Below are 26,920 nucleotides of genomic sequence, written 5' to 3'. Positions count from 1 at the left end.
ACAAAACTTATGTCAGTCAGAAAACAAAGAGCACAATCAACAAAACAGTATTAGAAGGTATCCTAAAGGCCAACAAGGGAGCTTTGCATTAAGCCCTGCCTGGCAACCTGACTGGGGGGCAGGTAGGCACATGGGAGGGCAGCTGTTTCTGGCAATTTCTAGAAATAACTGATGTCACTTCTAGGTTTTTCCTGGAAGTGATGTCACAGCATTGACCTGATGGTCATTTGTTTTCCTCCTACCACTGCTGTGAGCAGAGCTAGGAATGGGGAATCCCCTGCCCCACTGAGAGGCAGCAACCTTGCTTGGCATACGTTCTCAGGAGAGCTAGTTTGGTGTAGTGGTTAAGTGTGCGGACTCTTATCTGGGAGAACTGGGTTTGATTCCCCACTCCTCCACTTGCATCTGCTGAAATGGCTTTGGGTCAGTCATAGCTCTGGCAGAGGTTGTCCTTGAAAGTCAGCTGCTGTGAGAGTCCTCTCAGCCCCACCCACCTCACAGGGTGTCTGTTGTGGGGGAGGAAGGTAAAGGAGATTGTAACCACTCTGAGACTCTTGAGATTTGGAGTGGAGGGTGGGATATAAATCCAATATCTTCTTCATTCCATAGTGGTTAAGCAAATTCCAAGGTGAAATCTGCCCATATGTATTCTTTAGTATTCTATAACTGATGACAGTAGTAAAACGAATATTAAATATTTATTAAAATATCTTGTTCTGCAAATCCATGGAAAACTTTATGCCTCCTAAGGTTATGTGACAAATATAAATGCTTTGGAAAAATCTAAATGCAGATTGCAGCATCTTTATATATGTTTCAAGGTAGAGTGTTTGATGTATTTAGTTAATTTGTCCCTTGAATTCATGTATTATAAACACCAGGGAGTTAGTCCTATCTAAACCCATTGATTTCAATGTTAGAAATGGTACTGGGGGTTTTCTGTGGGGGGAGCCTTTTAGAAGACTAGGAGACTGATGAGCAATTAAATGTGATGATAGCAAACCTGTAGCTAATTAGGATTGCCAACAGGCCTGGGGGGGAATGTCCCATTCCTTTAATAGAAGCTTAATGTGTGAAAAGGGCAGCTGAAACTTTTCATGCCATGGGGGTAAATGACATCACCTAGTACACAGAACCCCATTAAGGCTTTGGGCGTTTTCGCACAGGGCTTACCCCGGAGCGATGTCCCTCTTCACCGCGCAGCGTCTGCACGGTTTTCGCACCAACTGCTCCGCAGAACCCGGAAGAGCCGCAAAGTCCCACGGCTTTTGCGTCGCAAATGTAAACTGGTTTTTGGCGGTTTACATTTGCGATGCAAAAGCCACGGGACTTTGCGGCTCTTCCGGGTTCTGCGGAGCAGTTGGTGTGAAATCCGCGCAGACGCTGCGCGGTGAAGAGGGACGTCGCTCCGGGGTAAGCCCTGTGCGAAAACGCCCGTTGTTAAAGAGACAGAACATTTTTCTGGGAAGTTTATATCACTACTGCTAATTGAAATTTACATATAAATTGAACCATCTTCTGATTTTGCAAGCTACAGTGGCAGGGGTTGCCAACTTTCACTTGCAGCTGTAATTTCCAGTTGGAAATTTGCATAGTTGTAAAATGGAAATTTACATAATCATTGTAGTTTGATTTACCACTTTTTATGAAAATAACAAAATACTATTTTCTCCTCAATTTTAGAAACAAATGATAGAGATTGTGACCCAGTGACACAGTTATATTCCTCTTGGCCAGATGATCAGAGCAGCATAGGTAGGTCCTGAATGTCATACATTTTATGTTGCCAATTTTGTACAAGGGGATGTGGAATGGCATAGCATTGCCTGGCCTTGTCAGATCTCAGAAGCTAAGCAGATACTTGGATGGGAGACTACCAAAGAAGACTTTGCATAGGAAAGCAATGTCAAACCATCTCTGCTTAATCACTTGCCTTGGAAACCCTATGGAGTTGCCTTGAGTTGGCTGCAGCTTTACAGCCCTTTACACAAATATTTTCTACCAGATGTTTTACTGTGTTAAACGAAGATCCATGTAATAAACACTTATAAACCTAGATGTAGCTGGCTTGTGTTGAGTAAGACTGTTTATCTGTCAGGGTCAGCTTTGTCTTGTTCTGACTGGTCATGGCTCTCCAGGGTCTCGGGTAGAAATCTTTCACATTGCATGCCACCTGATCCTTTTAACTGGAACCTTCTGCATGTGAAGTGTGTGGTCTGCCACTTAGCCAGGGCCCCTCTCCAATTTATGTATACATTTTATAATAGAATTATCTCTATATACATACAAGTGCATTTATATAATAATACTTGATTGCAGTTTGGTGGTATAAGCATGTATTTAATTTGAAACCATTGATCCACCTTCAATAGTCAAGATTTACTAGTACTGAACTGATTAAAAGCCATTCATATTATTATTAAACTAAATTACAAAAGAATTGGTACCTTCTAATCACTCTTTCAGTGGTATGTTGTTGCCTCCTGGCTTTGTTGGAATGATATAGCTTTCACCAGGCCTCAGATTCAGAGGGAGCTCACAGGAGCACAGCTCCTGAATCTTTCTGAGAATTCCTCCTCCTCCTCCTGAGAGTTCCACCTACTTGTCCATTGAATAGTATGTGCAGCTGCATAACAATCCCTGGATGAGCTCTACCACCTATTTTTCTACAAAACAACCCCTGGCTTGCACAGTTTACATGTTAAAGGCCTTAACAAAAAGTCAGTGCAAGACTACACTCATGTTTCTGCTTTCTGCTGCTTGCATAATGTGTGAAATGAGAACTTTACCATCAGGGCAGGGGCCAGAGTTTGTTGTTTGAGCAGGGGCCAGAGTTTGTTGTTTGAGTTTCTATATAAAAGTACCATGTACACTGGTAGCACTACATAAATTAATAATGTGTGCATCTTTCCTTGCATGATCACATGGAATTCATATGCTTGTCCCTCATATATACGTTTAAAAACACCAGAAATCAAAAGCATAAGTGTACATCCACATCTGTTTTTCTGACACTTCTCCCTCAGGCAGAGAAAATCTTGGGTGTTTCCCATTTACTTCTAACTCTTCCTCTTCCTGTATGGTGTGGAAATGCCCCTTTCTCAGTGCCTTTCCTGCTTCCACAGGGAAAGCAATGTTGTAGGATAGTCTCCTACCCTTTTGCACTGTATTTGCCTTTTATCTTCACCTTTTCCCTTTATTACTTAGCACTCTCTTTATCTCATACCTCATTCCCTTTCCGTCAATCTTCCCTCCACTTCTTTAACTTCTCCCCCTTCTCCTACTGAGGTGGATTTGCATCACAGTGGCTTAGTTATCCTCTGGAAATAGCCATGGTAAGAAGAGGAGGAAGCATGGCCATCTGGCAATGGGACAATTTCTTAGATAATAGACTGAGCTCTGGGGCAGTGGAAGAAGGGTCCCCTGGAGCCAACATTACCTACAGGCTTGTCCTGGCTACTGGCAATGTGTCCCTGTTGGGTGGGAGAAAGTAGCAGTGGTCTTCCTTGGCAACAGAAGACTTGCCATGCCCCTGGTTGTTGTCCAGGAGCAGTGGCCATGCCGGGGATCCAGTTTTAGTGTGAAGAGGTGCCAAATGGCAGTGATGCTCCATTTGTTCACCCAAATCCTCAGATGCCACCCTCCCACCAGGAGATCGGGGAGCACAGATGTACTGGATGGGCCAGACCACTGCTTTCTCAGCACAGCATACTTATGGATCCAATAACATACCCAGCTCCAGGAACCCCTTTAACTATTAATTTATGGAGAACCTTCAACAGACTATAAGGGCTGAAATAGTTAATGCATACCATTCTGGAGCAGTGAGCTCTTCCTCTTCTTGTTTCCAGTCCTTCTCCCACTCCCCTCCCCTCAAAAGACTCAGGGATATCCCATGGCCAGTTAAAGCAGAGAGGAAACAGAGCCTGGGGGATGGACAAGGCAGATGAAGGTGCCCAGAGAGAGAGAGTGGTTCAGACACAGAGGGTAGGGAAGAAGGGGAGTTCATCTCTGATGAAGAGATAGAAGATGTCAGTATGCCAGAGCCTTCTGTTCATTTTTTCAAGATTGAGGACTACCAGGCCTTCCTAGTCAAGACTCTGGCAGCATTAGATCTATATGACACCTAGCCTGAGGAGGAAGTCACTAGCCCAGTCACTTATCCAAAAAATAAACCCAAAGGAAATACGGAATTTCCCCCACTATATTGTACCTCTGATAAAGTCTCCTTTTCCTGAGTTCTTTGAACGTCAATTAAAAACTGAATGGGCTAAACCAAATTCCAATAATCAAATTCTTAGTTTTGTTTAAAAATTGTATGCCTTCCCACCATTTGCTAAAGAGATGTTGCAGGTACTGTTGGTCGACGCTCCTGTGGCAGCTCTCCAATCCTGTGGACTACTTTCAGAGGATGGTCATGGCTCAGTCCACAGCAGCTTGGACAAGAAGATAGATCTGGCACCAAAAATAAATCATGAAACCTCTGCATAGTGATCAAAGTATCTGTCATTAACTACATAGTATATAGAGTTGCCACTGTGAGTGAGGAAGCTCATCCAGCTTCTCCCAGATGCCACCTAGAGAGTACTGGAAGGCACCAACAGGCTTCTCAAGGCATTTGAGTTCTCTGCAGATGCTTCCCTTGACATGCTCACATTCTGCTCCAGAGCAATGGCATTAGCTACTACAGCTAAAAGGAGTTTATGGGTCCATGCCTGGCCAGTGGACCTCTACTTCAAACACATTGTCATCTCATACCCATTGCGAGGTGGGGGGATTATTCAGGGATGCACTGGAAAAGATCCTATTAGTTCAAATTCAAGTTTATTGTTACAGTCAATGACCAGCTCATATCCTAGTAGAAACTATGAAAAAAAGAAAGTTATGCCAAGGAATATCCATCATTCCAATAAAGAGCTTCAGAGCCCAGTCCTTTTGTTCTTCCAGCAGCAACATGAGATCCAGACAGGATTCTAGAAAATCCTCCTGGGCTCAGTCAAAACAGAACTTTTGGAGGAACTTCTTCAACCCCAAGTTCCAATGACAACAGTCAGAGAGATCCAACAAACAGGACAGAGACACAAAGTCCAATAAAGCATGACTTGGCACCCTTCCCACAGGGGCCTCCCTGCTACATTTTCACTCAGCATAGGTGGACTCCCTAGCAGACTTCTGGACCTTGTCTCTAGAGGTTATGCGATAGAATTTGAAAGGGTTTTAGCATCTCCTTTACAGAAAAACCCAACCAAGACAGACATCGCCCTCAAGGGCATAAATTACCTTATTGAGATTTGTGCAATAGAGTCTGTCCCTCAGCTCCAGAGAGGTCAGGGCATGTGTTCCATTTTCCTTACAGTTCCCAAAAAAAACCAAGGACTGGCAGGCAATTTTGGATTTAAATTCCTGAACACAGCAATCAAGCGTTGCCATTTTTGGATAGAAGCCTTTCAACTTCAAGAGTTCCTGACTCCTCTGACAGGCTTATTTGCACATTCCAATATTACCTTGTCACTGGAGGCTCCTAAGGTTCTGCATGGATAGAGCTCACTTTCAATTCAGAGCACTATGCTTTGGCCTACCCACTGCTCTGAGGGTATTTACGAAGGTCCTTGTGAACCTAATAGGTCATCTCAGACAACAAGGGATCCATGTACACCTGTATTTGGACAGCCTTCTGATAAGATGCTCATTGAGGGAGAAAGCCCTCAGTGACATTCAGCACACCCCACCCTTCACTGTCTGAGTCAGCATGGTTTTCTGATCAGCCGAGACAAGAGCAACTTATGACCTACTCAGAGGCTGGAGCATGTGGGTATGATTGTAGACACCAGAAAGAAGGCCCTCTTCTTGCCCGACCACAAGGTACAGAAGACCAAACAGATGGCCCTAACAGTCATTCAAAACAAATCTTCCTCTCTTCTGACTCTGGCAAAACTCATGGGATCCTGATTTCTGGATGTGGTCCAATAAGGTCATTTTCACACAAGTCCTCTGCAGTTCTTTCTTTGAACCTGCCAGCTCTGATAATGGAGAAACATGATATCTCTCTCAATGTCCCTCTGGCAGTCTGGGATAGTCTGAAATGGTGGACCAAGGATTCCAACCTCCACCAGGGAAAGCTGTTCTACATTGACAAGGATTTACATTTGTTCTCAGATTCCAGTCTCTTTGGCTGGGGAGCTACACTCAACAAGGAACTGACACCAGGTTGATGGTCCCAGAGCAATCCTATCAACGCATTGGAGCTGAAAGCCATCTGGCTGGCTCTGCTACACTTCCAGGACCACCTAGCTAATCATCACGTGCTAATTCCCATGGACAACATAGCAGTCAAAACAACAATCAAGGGGGTTCCAGTTCTTGCACCTTGCAGAAGGAGGCAGAGAGGCCGTTCAGCTGGACAGAGCTTCATTTAGCTTCTATAAGAGCAAAGCATATAAAGGGGACCTCTGTTGTCAAGGTGGACAGGCTCAGCCGAGAGAACATTCAACCAGGTCTTTGAACAGGTCGCGATTTCAACAGGTGGTGCAACACACCTTGGGTCTCCAATAGTGGACTTGTTTGCATCACTTCTCGAATTACTGTGATTTTTCACCAGGTACTTTCATTGCCAGCTGAAGAATATGGACATCCTGATATCCAGGTGGCCGCAAGGACTGATGTTTGCCTTTCTTTCCATTCCGATTCTGCAAAAATTCCTCAGAAAGACCAAACAGCATAAGGCAGAGATACTGCTGGTAGCACCATGTTGGCCTCAATGTCTTTCATTTTCCTCCATCCAACGAATGGCAGTGTCCAATCCTCTCCATCTTTCAGTATGTCCAGACATGCTTCTCCAGGGCCCCATATAATACCCTCATCCAGAATGGCTGCAGCTGACCATGTAAAAATTGAACAGGGCTCATCCATAGAACTTGGATGTTCCAAGGATGTGACAGAAACCATTTTGGCATCCAGAAAAGCATCTGCTACTACTAGGATTTACAATGCTTCCTGGAAAGTCTTTCACAGATGGTGCAGGAGGGAAGGTATGGATCCATTGCAGCCCTCCATTCAGGCAATCCTACAATTTTTAAAGGAGGGTCTGAAATCTGGCTTGCAACCATCCATGCTCAGAAGACAAGAAGCAGTCATAGCCTCCATCCTCCAACAAGTGGATGAGTTGAGCCCCACCTCTCACTCGCATATCTGTAGATTCCTGCAGGGGGGCATGCTGCCTTCCACAGATTCACAGATTTCCAGTTTGGCATTTCACACAGTGCTGATGGCATTGACTAAACCTCCCTTGGAGCCTCTCAGAGCAGTTTCGCTGAAATGGCTACTCATTAAGACCATCTTTTTAGTTGCAGTGACATCGGCCAGATGAGTCTCTGGAAATTGGATTCTTATTGGTTAAAAGGACCTTTGCATTTTTCATAAGAACAAGGTAGTCCAATGCCCGGACCCTACCTTTTACCCAAAAGTACCATCCAGGTTTCATAGATCTCAGGAAATTTTTCTTTCTTCTTTCGGTCTGGATCCCAAACATCCCAAGGAGCTAGATCCAGGTGGGCAGCTGTATTGGTCTGAATCAGTAGAAAAAAGCAGGAGTCAAGTTCTACCTTTAAGACCAACAAAATTTTATTCATTTATCCCAAGGAGCGTTCCTGGCATACCATGGATGTGCAGCAAGCACTCAAAATCTACTTGAATCAAACAGAGCTAATATCAAAGATTGACACTATGTTTATTAACATAACTTCCCATAACCTAGGGATGCAAATGTTAAAATCAGCCATTAGTTATGCCATTAGACAATGCATTGCAGAGGCATACAAGACACTCAGTATTGTGGTTCCTCCAGGGATAACTGCACATTCTGTCAGAAGCATAGTGCAGCCTATGAGAAAAACGCATCAGTGAAGGAGGTAAGCAGAGCAGCTACTTGGTCCTCAGTTTCTACCTTCATGAGTTACTACAAGCTGAATGTGTATGATTCAGCAGATGCAGCCTTTGGCAGAAGAGTACTGCAAAATGTAGTTTCTGAATAGGGTGATTCCCACCCTTGCTTAACCTTCCGCTCTGGGAGCACCCAAGATGTCTCTGCCTCTGAGAGAGAACAACCCTTACCATGAGGGGTCTTTCTCCTCAGAGAGAAGGAGATCTTGCCTTCCCTTCTGTCACCTTATATCTTTGTAATTCAATGCCTAATCTCTATCTCCTGACTATTCTGGTTTCTTCTGTTGTTTCTCAGGCAGTTATCTGTTGCTTGTTCTATTATCTCGTTAAGTATACCTGTTCAGTTACATGAGTTCTTTAAGGTTAATAAGAACTTCTTCTCAGAATCACCCAAACTGAGAAAGGGGCGCTTCCACACCATACAAGAAGAGGAAGAGTTTGAAGTTCCTGCCTCCCTGATAGGATGGTGGGAAACACCTAAGATGTTCTCCTTTCCTCTGAAGAGAAAGACCCTCACAGTAAGTGCTAAGGGTTGTTCTCATAACATGCAAGGCTGTTCTTAGAGGAAGGCTCGAACACGCTAAGAGATGTATCCTGTCTTCTGCTCAGCTAATGGCTGGATTTTCCTCTAATGCAAGAGGCTTTTCAGAAGGTGGAAGATTGCATTTAAAAAAGGCTCCCTCCTTTGCCAGAAAATGACTGGTCATTAACTCAGTGGACTGGTAGAATGCATGTAGTGTAAGTTACTGTCCTGGACTCTTAACGTCATGTACATGATGTATACTGTAATTAACAGCATGGTATTAGCTATAATGTTAAATAAAATGGATTTTTCATATATCTAAAAGACTGCCACAAGTTTAAATAAAAAACAGTGAAGGAATAACAAGAAGCAATATTTTTTAGTTGTTTCACAGTACATTTACAGTTAATAGAAGAGTTGGACAGGTTTCATTGTTAAATAGTTTCTTTTCCTGGAAACCCATAAGTGGAATCTTTCATGGATAGTTTAAGTCTCACAAATTGCGTCAAGAGGGGGTTGGTCTATGTATCCCTTCGCAAACCTCTGAACCCAGTAATCTTATGTATTTCCCACAGGAATCAAGTTTCACAGCACTAACTGAGGGCATGGGCCAAAGTTTGGAAGGCTCTGGTGCATTTGCAAAGATATGTAGAGACTTCTCCATGATGCTGTATGTTGGAAAACTTTTCACTGCCCTTATGGGCATATTTATTACATACATACATAAATACATATACATGTATATTCCATACATTCCATAGTTGTTGGGTTAAGAAACTTATTCCATACTCAGAACACTTTGTGTAGAGAGAGCTGAATTCCAAAGAAAGCCATTTACTAAGCTGCAACTTCCTACATTGTGTGTCAGCCATATGTTGTATTCCAGCTATTTGTAATATTCTGTTTAGTAATTAGAAGAACTTTACCTCTGCATACTTTGGTAATTTTCCACTGGCTAATGGTCATCTATATTTAACCAATGTAAAACGGCATATTCTTTCCAACAGAAATTTTCAATGCTGATGGAACACACTACACTGATGGAAAGCTAAACACAGAATCGCCGCCAGTTAATGATGATGACAATAGCATGGGCAGTGGTTCAGCAAATGACAGAGGAACAACAGATCCTAGTGTTATCAGCTTTGATGAAGATACTACTCGGATAACATATGTAGTTCGTACTACAGGTATAAGTGAGATTTATTTATTGATTTGCTTCATTTATAGCATGCATTTCTCCACAGTGAGGACCCAATGCAGCTGAATTCCTGCAAAGTAGTAGGTTAGGCTGAGTGTGTGTGATTCACCGAAGATTACCCAGCAAGTTTCAGTAGCAGAGTGGGGATTTGAATGTGGGTTTCCCATATTCTAGTCCCATACACTAACCACTATGCCACAAAATTAATAATTGGGGGCCTACAAGGACTTGTGATGGGCATCAAGCTTTCCTCTCCCTCACTATTTCCTCTTTTCCTTCCCTGAAATTATATATTTATTTATTTAAACCCCGCCCCCCTCTCCAATCCCACAGGTGGGCTCAGGGAAAAGCCTCTGTAGTCTTCTCTTTTTCCAACTCATCAGCTAATTAACCATTATCTGTGCCCCTATCTAAGAACATAAGAGAAGCCATGTTGGATCAGACCAATGGCCCATTCAGTCCAACACTCTGTGTCACACAGTGGCCAAAAAAACCAGGCACCATCAGAATGTCCACCAGTGGGGCCAGGACACTAGAAGCCCTCCCACTGTTGCCCCCCAAGCACCAAGTGTTCTTCCTTTCCTCCACCTTGCAGCCTCTGCCCAGGGAAATTGTGACCCAATAATACAGTGCAGGCCATCAGGCCGGGCCCAGTTATGCAGTGGGGAACTTACAAGGAGTTGCTGGGGGGGGGGGGGTAGTTCCTCCTTTTTACCCTGTATTCCCTTCCCCAGACTATTGTCTTTTTCACCCCTATTGGCAATCTCCATATCTTACCCTTCCTTGCTTCCTTCTCTCCTTCCCAGCCACCAACCTACCTTTTATCTACCACCCAACTTCAGCTATATTTGTTATTTCTGTCCCACTTTTATCCCAAATGAGGATCCAAAGCAGCTTACTAGGGATGAGCATAGTCCAGCGGGGGGTGGGGGTGGGGGGTGGGAAGGACTGCAGAGATTCGAGGTCCATGGAATTTAGGGAACCCCAGATCACGAACCTTCATGTTTAACACACCAGGTTTGGGTCTGTGCAAAGCCTTGCAGCAACTTCACCCACTTCCAGGTTGGTGAAGTTGCTGTCCAGCCTTGTGTGCTGTACAGTTTTACAAAAGCAATTTAAAATTAAAATTGCCTCTGTGCAAAACTGCACAGCATGCGAGTGAAGATGAGTGGTGACTTCACTCACTTCCAGGAGGGTGAAATCACCTCTAAGCCTTCACTTGCACACCATGGGGATTTACAAAAGCCATTTAAAATTTGAATGGCCTTTGTGCAAAGCCATGTGACACTTGAATGAAGTCAAGGGGTGACTTCACCCACTTGTGGGTGGGTGAAGTTGCCACTTGGCCTTCACTCGCTGCACAGTTTTGCAAAAGCCCTTCCTTGTAAACAGCTTTTGCAAGCCCTGCTGTCATGGAGCTTACAAACCGCCTGGGAAGGTCATAGGAGGTCCATTTTGGTGGGATGTCATGGACCAGGCTCATGGACCACAAACTGGGCCCTAGTCTGTGGAAAATAAGGTTCGGAGTCCAATCTGTGCCCATCCTACAGCTTACATCATTCTTCTGTTCTCCATTTTAGCCTCACAGCTACATTGTGAGGTAAATTAGAGTGAGAATGTGTAACTAGCTCAGGGTCAATCTGTGAGCTTTCATAGCAGAGTGGTAATCTAACTTGAGTCTTCCAGATCCTAGTCTGAAACTCTAACCATGGCACCACACTGGCTTTTGTGGAGTGGCTGCTGTTTAGCAATAGCAAGCAGCCAAACTTGGGTGAGTCATGAAAATTGCCAAGTAGTTGCTGTCAGGCTTGACCCCAATGAGGCTTGGCCCCTCAAAGCCCCAAACAGCCCTGGAAAGAGTCCTGCCCTCTTCCCCTACCTTTTACTGACAGAAACCAAGTCTAGAAGGTTGTATGGTCTCCTAACAATGGCTACTGAGGGATTTTTTTTAAAGTTACAAGTACAGCTTTTATTATTGTGGGGTTTTAACCCCTCCAATTTTTTTTTAAGGTTTCAGATTTTTATGTAAACTTGGGGTATTTTTTCAGGTTTGCAGAAAGATCTGTCTTGTTTGTTCATGGTTCCATTCTCTGGATTCAAGTATCGACAGATCTGTTGAGTATTAGACATATTGATGATGTGAATAGCTAGCACCATTCCTTTCTGCATAAACATAAGTTGTCTGATCTTGTATCATAGTGATGGTCCAACTAGCCCAGCAATGACAAATTCTGTTAGTTTTGCAAGAATAAGAATTTTTGAGCTCCCAGAAGGCTTCTGGTTCTCAAAGCAATTACTGTCAATCAGTGGCTGCAGTTTTCTGAGGTGTCATGCAGTAGTTTTCCCCAGCTCTCCTACTTATGTCTCTGACTTATGTCTGGATCAAACTTTGGACCTTGTACATTTAAACCTTTTCTATTCAACTGCATCACATTCTGTTACAGACCATATGTAAACAATATCCCATGCACACTCATTGTTAAATTATACCAGAATTCTTGCAGTTTCAGATAGCTTTTGACTTTCTTTCTCTTGTCTAAGTTAGTATAAAAGAGCAAGAGTCCAGTAGCACCTTAAAGACTTTTTTAAAAATGGTGGGTATAAACTTCCATAGGTCACTTCTCACATCTTCAGATACAGCTAGAATAAGAGTCTTTTCAAAGCTGGCTCAAATAATTCCTAATCCAGTCCTAACCATTCAAAGTCAACATTTTTGGAGAGAGAACAAGTCCTTTGGGGAGTTCCAGCCTATTTTGCTCTTTGTTAAAATATGAAACATTTAGCACAACTAAATCTGTTTTAGCTAAAGTTCATATAGTATAAAACCAATATTAATGGATACCCTCAGTCATTGTACTTTCCTCCTTTCAAAGGGAAGAAGGCAGCTAGGAAACTTCATTTGGTCAAAACACAGCAGATAGGCTACTGTCAGGGGCTGGATACAGGGATCATATCATGCCAGTGTTGAAAGATCATCACCAGTTACCCAGTTGTTTCCAGGCAGAATTCAGTGTTCTGGTCCTTACCTTTAAAACTGTAAATGGCTTGGATCCGGGTAACTGAGAGACCAACTATGGCCATATTGTCCAGCCCACCAAGCCCTGCTCTCTGCCCCTGAGGTTGACACTCAGAGATGGGACTTTTCAGTGCCACCTCATCTGTGGAATGCTTTGAGGCCCTCCTGGAGCTTACATGCCTTTCTTTTACGTGCCAGTTAAAAACATTTTTCTTTACCCAGGCTTTTAATTAAGGACTTCATCTTTTAAAATATTTTTATAGTCTGCTGAAATAGTTAAACTCACTTAAAACTGCTCAACAGTTTTTTGCATTATCTGCCTGTTTTTTTAAGGCTAGGTTTTAATTTATAACTTTTAATGTTTACTTTTTATTTTGTAAGCTGTCTTGGGCTGGTTCCCCAGAGAATCAACATAAAAATCACCCAGATAAACAAACTAACAACAGTGGCTTAGATCTGACTGCAGTACAGTTCTGCATGAAACATGGCTTTCTTACCTCCTTCTGCCCACATCAGTTCCCATATATCATTATTGAAAGTCAGGAGCTTCCAGAATTCATTGGGATGTGGTATGAGTGGCTTTGTGGGGGTGAAAGAGATCTCCATAAATCATCTTTCACACCCTTGTGTAATCAGAAGTGCTAAATAATCACTTTGGATACCAGTCCAAAAAATTCCTGGCTACCAGTCCAAAAGGTTCCTGGCTTCTGTCCCTTGAAAGATGTGACCAAATGAGACATGGGTACATTTCAGCCAAATTCTGCCAAAAAAAGCCAGCCATCCTTCTACAGAACCCACAGGAGATGATCCTCCTTACTTCCTCATTCCCAAAACTTCATTAAAAGTAGTGTAGTTTGTCACACATGCTAGTTTACAAAGTCTGATGAAATACAGGTAATTTTTCAGGGCAACCAAAATTATGTTTGAATTCTCCCAAACCAATGTAAAACTGCAAAAGTTCAGGAGCCTTTCTAGGATATGTGTGGCTTGCTGCAGGAGTAGTGAAGAGTTAAGGGTGCTTTCCATATGGAAACAGCGCCATGTCAATGGGGCGGCATCCACATGGCAAGTTTCCTCATATTTCCCCTGCCTCAGTCCCCGGCCAGAAGCTACCACCACCTGCACGGATTGGCTACATCAGGGGTGTGTGGCCTAATATGCAAAGGAGCTCCTGATAGAATTCCACCCCTGAACATTATCAAAATCAGTATATCATTGCAGAAATCTAAATATATATAAATCTTTGTAAATATATATCTCCACATTGAAAAGGGCTAATTTAATTTTTAATTAAAAAAATTAAAGCTAGGAATTCAGGGAACCTCATACACAGATCGTTATAATGTTATTTATTTATTTATTTGATTTATATCCCGTCCTCCCCACCAAGGTGGGCTCAGGCGTCTTACAACATAAAAGCATAGAACAATAACATTAATAAATATTAAAATACATATTCAATAATTTACAGTAGTTAAAACAATTAAGACAGTTAAGACAAAGGAACAGAAACAGTCTATTAATTTGGTGTTAATCTGATGTTAATCTGATGGTGACGGGCTTCCTCCAAAGTTCTTAAATGCCATTCAGTTGTATGCTAACTGGAAGAGGACAGTCTTACAGGCCTTGCGGAACTGTCCAAGGTTCCGCAAGGCCCTCACTTCATCCGGTAACTGGTTCCACCAGCAGGGGGCTGTAATTGAAAAGGCCCTATCTCTGGTCGATTTCAGTTGGGCCTCCTTCGGCTCGGGGATTACTAGCAGATTTTGGGATCCAGATCTAAGTACTCTCTGGGGAACATGTGGGGAGAGACGGTCCCTAAGGTAGATAGGTCCTAGGCCATATAGGGCTTTAAAGGTAATAACCAGCACCTTGTAACGAACTCGGTATACTGTTGGCAGCCAGTGCAGTTCCCGCAGTCCTGGCTGAATGTGCTCCCGCCTGGGAAGCCCTAATAACAGCCGGGCTGCAGCATTCTGCACTAGCTGCAACTTCCAGGTTCGGCACCGGGGCAGCTCCATGTAGAAGGCATTACAGTAGTCCAGCCTCGAGGTGACTGTTGCATGGATCACTGTTGCCAGGTTGCCGAGCTCCAGGAAGGGAACCAACTGCCTTGCCCGCCTAAGATGAAAAAATGCAGACTTAGCAGTGGCTGCTATCTGGGCCTCCATTGTCAAGGCAGGCTCCAGTAGTACCCCCAAGCTCCTGACCTTACGCGCCATTGTTAGTGGTGCACCGTCAAAGGCCGGTAGGGGAATTTCCCTTCCTGGACCCCCACAACCCAGGCAAAGGACCTCTGTCTTTGCTGGATTTAGCTTCAGTCTACTCAGCCTAAGCCATCCAGCCACGGCTTGCAGCGCCAGGCCCAGATTTTCTGGGACACAGCCAGGCTGTCCATCCATCAGCAGATAGAGCTGAGTGTCATCAGCATACTGGTGACAACCCAGCCCATACCTCCAGGCAATCTGGGCAAGGGGGCACATGTAGATGTTAAACAACATTGGGGAGAGCACCGCCCCCTGAGGCACCCCGCAGTCAAGCGCGTGTCTCCAGGACAGTTCACCCCTAATCACCACCCTTTGTCCCCGACCATCAAGGAAAGAGAAAAGTCATTGTAAGGCTAACCCCTGAATCCCCACATCAGCGAGACGGCAGGTCAGCAACCGATGGTTGACCATATCGAACGCTGCCAATTGGTCTAACAACATCAGTACTGCCGAGCTGCCTTGATCCAGGGCGACCAGCACTGTCTCCACCCCATGGCCTGGGTGAAAGCCGGACTGGTGGGGATCTAAAACGGAAGCATCCTCCAGAAAGCTCTGTAACTGCAGCGCCACTGCCCTCTCAATAATTTTACCCAAGAAGGGTAAATTCAGGACCGGCCGGTAGTGTGCCAATTCGACCGGGTCTAGTGTTGATTTTTTCAAGAGAGGGCGGACCACAGCCTCTTTAAGAGGTGTTGGAAAATGCCCTTCCATAAGGGATCTGTTCACGATAACACTATTGACAGTTTTGTGCTCACACAGGAACCATCCGGGCTTCACTGTTATCTTTTTAAAAACTTCTCAGTAAAGCTGGTTTGAGAAAGAAAAGCTGGAGGAAAACAATTTCTGTCCTGTACTTTGAGCTTAAATCATGGTTCTTATTCTAAATTGCATTTAGCAAAAAGTATCATATAGGAACTGAACATTGTTTTTCCCATAGTATAAGTGATGGCTCAGGAAATTCTGTTTATCATTCATTCTATTTATCATGCAGATAAATCACTGAACCCTGATGATCCAGAGGACCACAATGTAAAGCACAATAATGAAGACCAACAGCCCCCAAATACTGATAAGGGTAATATAGTACACTTTCAATATCTTACTAAAACATATTTTAGTGTTTTACTGGTATTCAGGATGCTTGAATACATGTTGGTCCAGCTCATATCCTGTTAACTGGTCAGAAACGGGGAGCTGACTTTTTAGTAATTGGTTCAACTGTTTTTTGACCAGCTGTTCAGCAGTTTGCTTACTATATTCCTTCCTGGTAGATAAATTCAAGTTGGTAGCTGTGTTGGTCTGAAGCAATAGAACGAAGTTTGAGTCCAATGGCACCTTTAAGACCAACAAAGTTTAATTCTAGATATAACCCAGGGGTGGCCAAACTGTGGCTCGGGAGCCACATGTGGCTCTTCCACACATATTGTGTGACTCTCAAAGCCCCCACCACCCCATCAGCTGGCTTGGAGAAGGCATTTTTTTCTTTAAAACACTTCTCCAAGCCAAGCCAGCTGGCTGCTTGGAGAATGCATGTAAAGTTAAAATTGCTTTCCCACCTCTTCCTCCCTTCCCTTCCCTTCCCATCCCTCCCTTCCTCCCTCCCTTCTCTCAAATATCTGACATTAATGTCTTGAGACTCTCAAACGTCTGATGTTTATTCTATGTGACTCTTACATTAAGTACGGTAAGTTTGGCCACCCCTGTATAAGCTTTCATGTGCACACACACTTCTTCAGATACTAGTATACTGAAAAAGTATGCATACACATGAAAGGTTATACCTAAAATTAAACTTCGTTGGACTTAAATGTGCAACTGGACTAACCAAAACTTTGTTATATTTCTTCTTAACAGTGCATTATAGGGCCATCCGCTTTTCATGCATGCATCTCCATAGAGTTTTACTCCTTCCTTCGTTGCTGTGTGACTGCTTTTTAAAAGATCAGTAATCAGAGTATCAGTATGATAATCTGTTGTATGCTCTGCTAGTTCCTCTGAGTCCCAAGCTTTCACTGTTTGAAAAAAAAAGTAAGTCTTTAACCTTTTTCACTGTAGAGCTGGACCCTTGTTATCTCTTCAATGAAAAGGGCTGAAGTCTTACTTTTTTAGAGGTTGGGAATTCAGGTGGTGGGGCAGTGAAAAAATGCAGGGAAAAAAGCCGCTGATTGAAGAGAGTACTCTTGAGATTAAGTTATGAATAACTGCCATAGTTGTTATTTTTAATGGCCCTTTGGTGTGTGTTTAAGTAGCTCATATCAATGTTAATGACTGCCAATTTGTTTGAATTGGCAGCATCTTTGTTTATACAGGTTTTTTGGGGGGGAGGGGAACTGATACAAACCTGTTCGACAGCTATTTGCAGTTGTTCAGCATAAACCGAACATAAACCAAACAGTTGGCTCACATCTGATCAACACCTTCGAACACAGTAAATTTGATTAAATTTGTGACAAAACTCTTGGCATCCATTCAGAAGTGATATTGTATCTAACTGTTCAGATATGCAAAAAAGTGTTTTTGGAATGGTAAAACTAGAATTGAAGCAATCTCTAGATGATGTTTATGTACGTTATTCACCCATCACAACAGCATATCAAGTTATCTGTGATTAGTCCCAATGTCAGCCTAGGAAAAGGAAATGGGAAATTTCATTGGCATGGTGTTTACACTGTGTGATATTTTATAAATGGTGATGATTGGGTACATGCATGCCTGAGACTAACTTGGTAAAACTATCCCAAGTAAACGATAATTTCTTATCCAAGTTTGGTTAATTGTTTACACTCTGTCATATGAATTTGTCTGTAATATTTTTCCTTTGAAAATTAATGTGTATTAATGTATTCCTAAAGAGCAAAGACTGACACCATACTATATGCCTGGCTCTTATTACTGGTCCTGCAAGGTTGGCCACATGTGCTTATAGATCCATTTTTTGGTCAGTACAGTATCAACATTTTCTATAAAAAGATTTTAAGGATGATTTTATGATTGTATGTATGATTTTGAGGAAATTATCAAGATCATCACAATATATATGCGCAATGTATATGCAATGTATACACAACCATTTCAGTTCAGTTTGAGATTTGTAATATGAGTGTGTGTGTTTCTGTAATTATACAGAGGTATATAGATATATGCATGTTCTCAGCACCATTGTCAAAGAGATGTCTATATTTTTACAGGCATCATTATGCAATGGCATTTAAATTTGGTTTCTTTTTTTGCCTGCGATGGAAATGTGCTTCTATTTATCCCTTACATTGATTGTTTGGTTAGCATTGTACCTTTCTTGAAAAACTGCTTTGGGGATTATTCATAGATTTCCTTTTAGAAGTCATGATGCTTAGTATTATTAATGGAGTAGATTATTTGTCTTACTTTAATGGGCATTTATTTGAACGGTCTCACAGATTAAGGTATCTTGTCCTGCTTCTTAAACCTATAAAAATATAATTTCATTCTCAGATACTTATGTGATACAATGTTGAGGAAAAATTGTAATTGGAAGCAAAAAATGTGATGGTGGTTACATTCTTTTATGTGATCTGTATCTAACATGGGAATAATATAGAGAGAGACCATCAGGATAGCTGCAAGCAGCAATGTATAATAAGGATAGTGAAATGATGGTTTGATATTCAGATGGGGCTGCTATTGCCTCCAGGAAAATGATCTCTGTAGTCTAGAGATCAGTTGTAATTTGGGGAGTATTCTGGGCGCAAGAGGTTGAGGTTGGTAACCAAAACTGCAGCTATTTACGGTAATCTAAATCCTTGGCCTTTAAATCTCTGAAGTACCTAGATCATCATTATTCTGTGGATCAATGCTAATATGATGGTGCGATCACTGTCATTGTCTTCCTCTAAGCTTTGTTCTACTTTTGGTGCACTCATGTTGTTTTTGTGTTGGTCTGACACTTGGATATTATAATATGCTTCTCATGATTAATAGTTCCCTCTTGGCAATTGCTGTTTTGCCAATTACCTAGATTTTAACCAAGCATTCAATGTGCTCTGTAGTATATTTTTTGTACCAATATTTTTTTTCATGTCAACTTCTCCACTAGATTTAATTAGACTACAAGATTAAAACTTAAACTGGGAAGGAATCTTTATAGGGTTGCCAAGTTCGATTCAGGAAATATCTGGGGACTTTGGGGGTGGAGCCAGGAGAAAGGATGTGACATCACTTTGTGATGTCCTCTCCTGTGATGTCACTTCCAGGTCAAAGGTCAAGTGATGTCATTTCGCAAGCACCGCCCCTTCAAATGATGTCACTTCCAGAACATTGCATCCAAACGCCTTCCTGTGATGTCATTTCCCCCTTCCAAATTTAAATTTCTCTCTTTACATTGATTTCTGACCCTCAAACCTTTGTTGCAATAGCAGGGGATCTCCAGCCACCATCTGGAGGCTGGCAATCCTGATTTATACCCTACTTTTAGTGGGAACCCAAGCTGCTTCCATCAGAGGTTGAGAGTATCCCAATGTTACCCAGTAAGCTTCCTTGGCAAGGTAGAGATTCAAACCCAGGTCTCCTAGACCCTAGTCCAGCACTCTAAAGCTGGAATCCAAAGGATGGGTACATAATACGAAGGGAAAGAACTACTCCATGCACAGCAGGAGCTTTACTTGTACTCTTCACTGCAGGAATTTCTTTTGCTAACCAGGCAAGGTGTACTGAAAACTGCACAGAGGTTTGTGTTTGAGGGCATTTGGAACTAATTGATGCTGAGAACTCTGAAATAAAATTCCAGCTACATAAGCAGTTCTCTTCTTTGATTTCTAAATAATTAGCAAAACTGATTTACTGTCTCTTCCCCACCCCCACCCCCAGCTCCAAATGGCTGTGGAATATCTTTGCTGACCATTGGAGAAGGGTGAGCTGCAAGGTGACAAAAGATACAACCTATGCCTGTCACCTTTTCTCCCCAGGACTCCCCTGCTCATTTGGTATTCTAAAACCACCAAACCAGAGTTTTGAACCAGCCCTGTATGTTTAATAAACAGTATTCAGAAATATGGAGATGAACACTTAATAGCAAAGAAATCAAAGAACGCTAGTTAGACATCAACTCATAGAAATAAGCCCTCCTATTAATTCTGAAGTTCTCATTATATGAACAGAGAACTCACAACTTTGTATGCACTACTAAGACAGCAAGAAGAGGAACTGCTGACTTCTCTGAGACAGTGAAATCTTGAGAAAAAAATGACAATAGTAGAGCTGTAATGAAATCCACTGCTTTATAAAACTTTGTTAAGTTCAATCAGTAGTAATGTCTTAACACAGTAGCCAATATACTAGGCTTCCCAACCCCCCTGCCCTGGCAGGGGACCCCCGAATTTGCAGCCTCCTCCCCCGCTCCCAAAAAATCTGGAAGCGGGGGGGGGCGGGGGGAGAGAGAACATACCTGTAGGCATCATGTTGTTGTAGAGCTTCTGATCCATTTTTAAAATGTGTGCCCCTTTAAGGCTGCACAGGAAACAGGAAGGGCTTCATGGGAAAGGGTCAGTAACAGTTTCCATGGAGAACGGCCCCTCCCTTTCTTTTCCTGTGCAGCCTTGCTTTTGTTTTCACAGCAAGCAAAGTTCTGCTGGAAGAAGACCAAGTAAGTATTTGTGTGTGAGAGAGAGGGAGGGGGGATTCCCTGGTATGGAGGCCCTCCCCCCCTTTAGAAAGCGTGGTGGGGGAGGGAAATGTCTACTAGGCACTATATTATTCCCTATGGAGAACGATTCCCATAGGGAATAATAGGGAATTGATCTGTGGGTATTGGGGGCTCTGGGGGGGCTAGTTTTTGAGGTAGAGGCACCAGATTTTTAGTATAGCATCTAATGCCTCAACCCAAAATACCCCCCAAGTTTCAAAGCTATTGGACCAGAGGGTCCAATTCTATGAGCCCCAAAAGATGGTGCCCCTATCCTTAATTATTTCCTATGGAAGAAAGGCATTTAAAAAGGCATGCTGTCCCTTTAAATGTGATGGCCAGAACTCCCTTGGAGTTTAATTATGCTTGTCACATCCTTGTTCCTGGCTCCACCCCCAATGTCTCCTGGCTCCACCCCCAAAGTCCCCCGATTTTTCTTTAATTGGACTTGGCAATCCTACAATATACTGTTGAAGTAAATGGAGGAATGGCTTGAAATCTGTTGCTCTTCAGTTACAGACTCTTTATTTCTATCTAATCTTTAACAAACTTTTAAGAAAAACTAAATATGTAATTAGTACTAAATAGGTAATGACAAGATTGTCCATAGGAAACAATAGCAGAGCCTGGATTGTCCATAGGATATAATGGGAGAGAAGATTGTCCATTGACTTGCATGGGCTTCATTGAAATACATCAAAGCACAGAAACGCCTTTAACAAAAACCTGGAATGGATTCTTTCAGGAAAGTCAAAAGATACTACAAGTGTCCTGGGGGAGGGTGGGTCGCCACACTCTGGGACTGCATTGCTAGGGGACTGGATTGTCAGGGGAAAAGGTAGTTTGCCATCCTCCAGGACTGGATTGACAGGGGAAAATGTACTTTGCCAACCTCCAGTCCCCAAGGCTGCCCTTCTTCCCTGTCCCCTGGCAATGCAGTCCCAGAGTGTGGCAACCCACCCTCCCCCCAACAATTCCATTCCAGGACACTTGTAGTATCTTTTGACTTTCCTGAAAGAATCCATTCCAGGTTTTTGTTGCAGCTGTTTCTGTGTTTCAGTGTATTTCAGTTAAGCCCATGCAAGTCAATGGACAATCCAGGCTCTGCTATTGTTTCCTGTGGACAATCTTGTCATAGGTTTTAGTACATCCCCCTCCGACACACACTCAGGGAAGATCTTTGTTGATTTGAAAGAAACTGGAATGGGGGAGAACTTAAAAGCGCTGGAACAGGAGGGGGAGAAACAGAGATGATAGTCTCCCTTCCAGCACACACACAAACAAACAAATACCAGAAGATTTTTGTTGATCTTAAAGAAGCTGGAATGGGATACCGAGGACACACACAAACAAATCAGGGAAGATCGTTGATTCTAAAGGAGCTGCTGGAACGGGATGTTGAGGGGGAGAAAAAGGACACCTCCAAACACTCACTGAAGGGGGAAAAAACTTTGTTGGTGCTTCAATGGGATGGAGGAAGAGAAAGGAGAGTGAGCGTGCATGGCTCCCCCCCACCCCCGCTTCCATCCCTGGCTCCCACACGCTGGCCCCTTAGCAGACTTACTCACTCACATGCGCGCGCGCACACACAGAGAAAAGAGGGTGCGCTCGGCCTCTCCCCGCCCCCCCTTCCTTGTGGAATGGCCTGAGGATAGGGATGAAAATCTAACTCCCCCCGCCATCAGCTTCTTTAGGGACTTAACTTCTCTGTGGCCATGCAGGACTGGACACAGCAACTCCGACAGCTCAAAGACTCTGGATTCCAAGGTGCGGTAGCCTATGCTGCCAGCTCTGCAAAGAGCTCCCACCAGCAGCACACTTGCACGAGGTCAAATGAGGGTTGCTTGGGGGGGCCTTCTTTAAGCAGGAAGGCGGGACAAGCCTGCCCTCTGGACTTGCAAAACACAACGAGGAGACAGAGGATGTTAGTCCTCCAGCAGCGACACTCTAGCATGTTCCTTAGTCTCTATGGTGCCAATGTCCGTCATTTTGTCTCCCGCTTCCGGACACTCCAAAAGCAGGGGCGGAGCTTTCAAACCAGGGGATCTCCCACCCCCAGCGGGGGTTTGGCAAGCCTAAATCGTTATCCTCCTCTCCAGAATCTTTATGATCCTCTCCATTATGTTGGTGTTGCTTTCCTGGGAATGAATGTATGTGCACTTTATCTCACAGTTTATGGTTGATATCAGAAAATAATGAACATGGTTATATAGATGGAGAACATCTATAGAAGTTGTAAACATTTTAGGCTAGGTGCAGGATACATTTAATTCCTTATGCACGGTTGGGGATTAAAAACTGACAGCTAAGAATTACTTTTCTTTGAATAAATGCTAAGACAAGTACTGTAGTTTGTAATTTCAGAAACAATATGCTGAATTTCTAGTGTGATTTTATTACCCCACTTCTCTGCCTTCTCTCCCCTCTGAAGAAGTGAACAGAGATTCACAAAAGCTCATACACTACAACAAATTATATTAATCTTTAAGGTGCTTCTGAACTCTTTTCTACTGCTACAGACAAACATGGTTACTCATTTTGATCTACCTCCCTCAATGAGATCTTCCTCTTCTCATTGAAGTGTTCCTCTTCTCAGCAGCTTCCTCTTTCTGGATTGTTGCTTCTTTTCCTGTTATCATTGAGATTGTTTCCATCTGCTCATCTTTTGGTGATGCAAATGAATGGATGAGAAAAGGACTAGTGATAGCACTGGACCTTTTCTCTGCATTGCCACGAGAAGAAGACCATGACCCATTCTGTTATGGGGTATATTTATCAGAACTCAGATTCCTATTTATTTATACATTTATGGTAAAAAAGCAATAATCCTTTAACTTAACCATGACAGATTTAGACTCATATGAGAAGCAAAAAGAGTCATCCAAAGAACATGAATAACCTGGGAATGAAGGGGACAAATATGATGGCTGGGAACAACTTTCTCCTGGTTCTAATAAGCATAATTCTTTTTTACAGAGGTACTCCTGAAAGTAGCTATATCTCTAGTTTATCCTTAGTGTTTTGCTGTTTACTTACTTACATTCCCAAAACCTGTTCAGCCTTTGAATATTTATTTGCTGCTGGTTTTTTCACATTTCCTGGGAAAACAGGACTCAAACAAACACTTCTGAGACTGAATCATCCAGCCATTTGCAAGATAACTCGTGCTTATGCCCTGGAAGCAAGAAATGAAGTTGGTGCTTGACTGTCAGTGTCATACATAAAATACTGCTCACATTGGCTTTCAGCACATCCCTGCCACTAAGATCTTTCAAGCATTTGCAGGAACACAGTATTCTTCATGTTCTGTTGGTAGCCTCAAGTTCTGATATCTGTACATGTGCACAGGAGGTATACTGCACTGGAATGAATTAGGCAACTTGGCTAAATTATTTTATTGCCATTATATTGTTTTATTCCAGTGTAACAATGCCTCTGAGCCAGAAGGCCTTGACTTGCTTGGTTTCTCATAGTGGCATCTGGAAAAGGTGTACTTGCATAAGTTGCAAACTTTTATTTTCCCTTTCCATTTGCAGCTGCGGGAAGCTACTTAACTCAAGGATTGTGGTAGTCCAAATGCTTTTTAAAAATTGTGCTGTGGCTGATCATCTTTTAATGTGAAACCTGCCTAAAAGCTACATGTGAGCCAGATAGCTGATTGCATGAATAAAATAATACCTTTATTATAGAATTCAGTTTCATTTAGCATTTCTTAATGACTTTCCCAATGAAACAAAGAAGAGAAAACACTTCTATACAGTGACTTGCCTTGCATGTGCTTCCTTGCATTTGCTCTGGCATTGTTTTCAATAATAGGTTTTTAGTCATAACTTTTCCACTTCTTGTTATGTGGCTCTCCTTCTCCTTTAGCCTGCAATGAAATCTTCATAGCTATATGTCTGAGAACTGTCACAAAAGCTTGTTGACATGAGATTATGACCTTGTCATACATTCATTACTGCAGTTCCCAGACATTATTGAATCTAGAATGGTGTTCTTTCATTACTCAAATAATTTTATTCCTCTGTGGTTTGGTTCAGTAGTATTCTGATAATTTCCTGTCACGTAGTTACTGCTGAACAAAAACTGAAATCAGTGGATAGTTGCTGAAGGCATCCTTTAGTCTTTAATTCCCTTTAGTATTCTTCCATTAATATTCTTTTAAAATTCTTTTGGAACTAGAAAACAATATTAATATTGAACTATTTAGCCTTCCATCCTTCTGAGGTCAGTAAAATTAGTACCCAGCTTGCTGGGGGGAAAGTGTAGATGACTGGGGAGGGCAATGGCAAACTACCCCGTAAAAAGTCTGCCATGAAAACATTGTGATGTGATATCACCCCAGAGTCGGAAATGACTGGTGCTTGCAAAGGGGACTACCTTTACCTTTTTATTTACAAACTTCCATACAGACGCAAGGATTTTATTTAACTCTCCCTCTTCAAGAATTCTAGGCTCTACCAGCTATACAATATTACTAAAACAAATTCAGACTCTAATCAGGAAAAAGATAGCCGCCAACGAAATAGTTACCCTACATCATGTAATTAGCAGTGAAAGAGACAGAAAATGGGCAAAAATGACTTGACAAATTGTTGGTTATCCTTACAAGTATGCTTTTGTCGAGAGATCATCCTTTGTTGTAGAACCATCATAAAGAGGGAGGTTTTGTTGGCAAAAGTCATCAACCTTTCGACGAACTTTTTGACCCAATTGTATCATCAGCCTTTTTGGAAAATGATAGCATGATTAGTAGGATATTTAAGGGGCTTATATCTGATTATAAATCCACAAGTCTAAACAAACTACATAGATCACTATCACTAAAGGTGATTGTAAGCCCAAGAAATAAATAAATGAAAATGTTGTGGTAGGTGGTGAAAAGTTTCTGTGGAGAATTTAACATGGTCACAACAGATTTGATCATACAAAACGGCAATGCAGAAGTCTCTACATCAGAAATTTTCAAATTAGCAATACCTCTTACATGGGATACAAATGAAATCAAGGAACATTATGCTTCAACAACTAGTAAGGAAACAGATACAATTTTTTGAAATCTTTTCTCATCTTGCATATCTCCTCAGAAAACAAGTAGACTCTTTAGCAATGTGTTAGAAGGTATAAAATGCCTCTCTTGTCCATCCTTAGAACTCCCACTGCTAGAGATATAAGCTGCATTATGATAAGCAAAACAGGTGCAGGATGGCATGAATTTATAAAATCTGCAGGCACTTAAAAACTAATTTCATGCCCAAGATATTTTTTAAAAGCTTTCTAAAGAAAGACAGGAGTTTTGGTGGCGTTTATAGCATTTCTTCAGTGACAAAACAATGCATCTATTCTCTATTTTATCTTTTGTCTCTTTAGTGTAGTGTGTAATGCTGGTATAGTTTTCTTTTTCTTTTGAAGAAAGGTTCTTTTGAATCTGCAAGATAAAAGCAATTTCTATAAATGTTATGTACTTCACTGTAAATGTTCAAGATCCAAATATATGAGTGGTGTACCAACTGTGAATAGCATCATGGAGGCACTGTGGACACCATTGCTCCTTAAAACACAAGGGCATATGAATCCAATTGCAGTCCTAAGATGTAACTATTCCTGTATGATGTGTCTCTTGTATGTTCACGTCTAAATACAAAAAAGATTGTAGGGACCAATAAAGGCATCAGAATTTAAGCCAAGAAAATCCACCCAACCTCCAAAATTGCTAGCTTTATCTCTCCTTATAGTTTATTCGGCATTCTTACATTGTTTTTGGCTTTATGTTCATATCAGTGCATTCTCATTTTCCATGCACTAAGCTATCTTTGCATTTGGATTTTTAAAAGTTCCTTTATACATTTTGGAAAATTTTTCCATTGTTTTCAAAATAACATATCAGATTGCTGTGAGAAGTTGTTGCCAGGGAGTACTCTTGGAACCAACCCTGCTTTGTTGAATTAAGAGCCAAACTCATGAATGTTAAAGCTCTTTCTCCTTTCCTCATACTGTTGACATACCAGTTGGTTTATGTAGGAAGTTGCTGACGGACAGTAGTTTAGTTAAGAAATGTTAGCTCAACAAATAAAAAGATCTCAACTCATTTAGTCATTGTCTGAACAGCTGCCAGCCCTCGTGACGGTTTGCATGAGGAAACCTCTACCCAATATCACTTGATTTACTTCAGGCTGTGGCCCAGTATCGGTTACAAGGAGGCACAGCAGCCCACTGAAGCAACTCGGGTTAAAGCATTTATGTGTTAATTATTATATCTTATAAAAATGCTGCGTGAATAATAAGATCAAAATAAAAACTTCACAGTGACATCAGAAAT

The 26,920-nt window shown here is 42.2% G+C and overlaps 1 protein-coding gene across 1 annotated transcript in view; it reads left to right on the top strand.

The window, feature by feature from the left end:
* Positions 1–26,920, top strand: part of CD44 (CD44 molecule (Indian blood group)) — a 145,588-nt gene that overhangs the window by 75,569 nt on the left and 43,099 nt on the right. The window contains exons 4-6 of the mRNA XM_060262376.1: positions 1,684–1,755; positions 9,469–9,651; positions 15,937–16,020. Of these exons, the coding sequence (XP_060118359.1) occupies positions 1,684–1,755; positions 9,469–9,651; positions 15,937–16,020 (339 nt within the window). The remainder of the gene's footprint in view (positions 1–1,683; positions 1,756–9,468; positions 9,652–15,936; positions 16,021–26,920) is intronic.

Source organism: Heteronotia binoei, chromosome 21, assembly GCF_032191835.1.
Source record: "Heteronotia binoei isolate CCM8104 ecotype False Entrance Well chromosome 21, APGP_CSIRO_Hbin_v1, whole genome shotgun sequence".
Lineage (NCBI taxonomy): Eukaryota > Metazoa > Chordata > Lepidosauria > Squamata > Gekkonidae > Heteronotia > Heteronotia binoei.
This window is presented reverse-complemented; position numbering and strand designations above follow the sequence as displayed.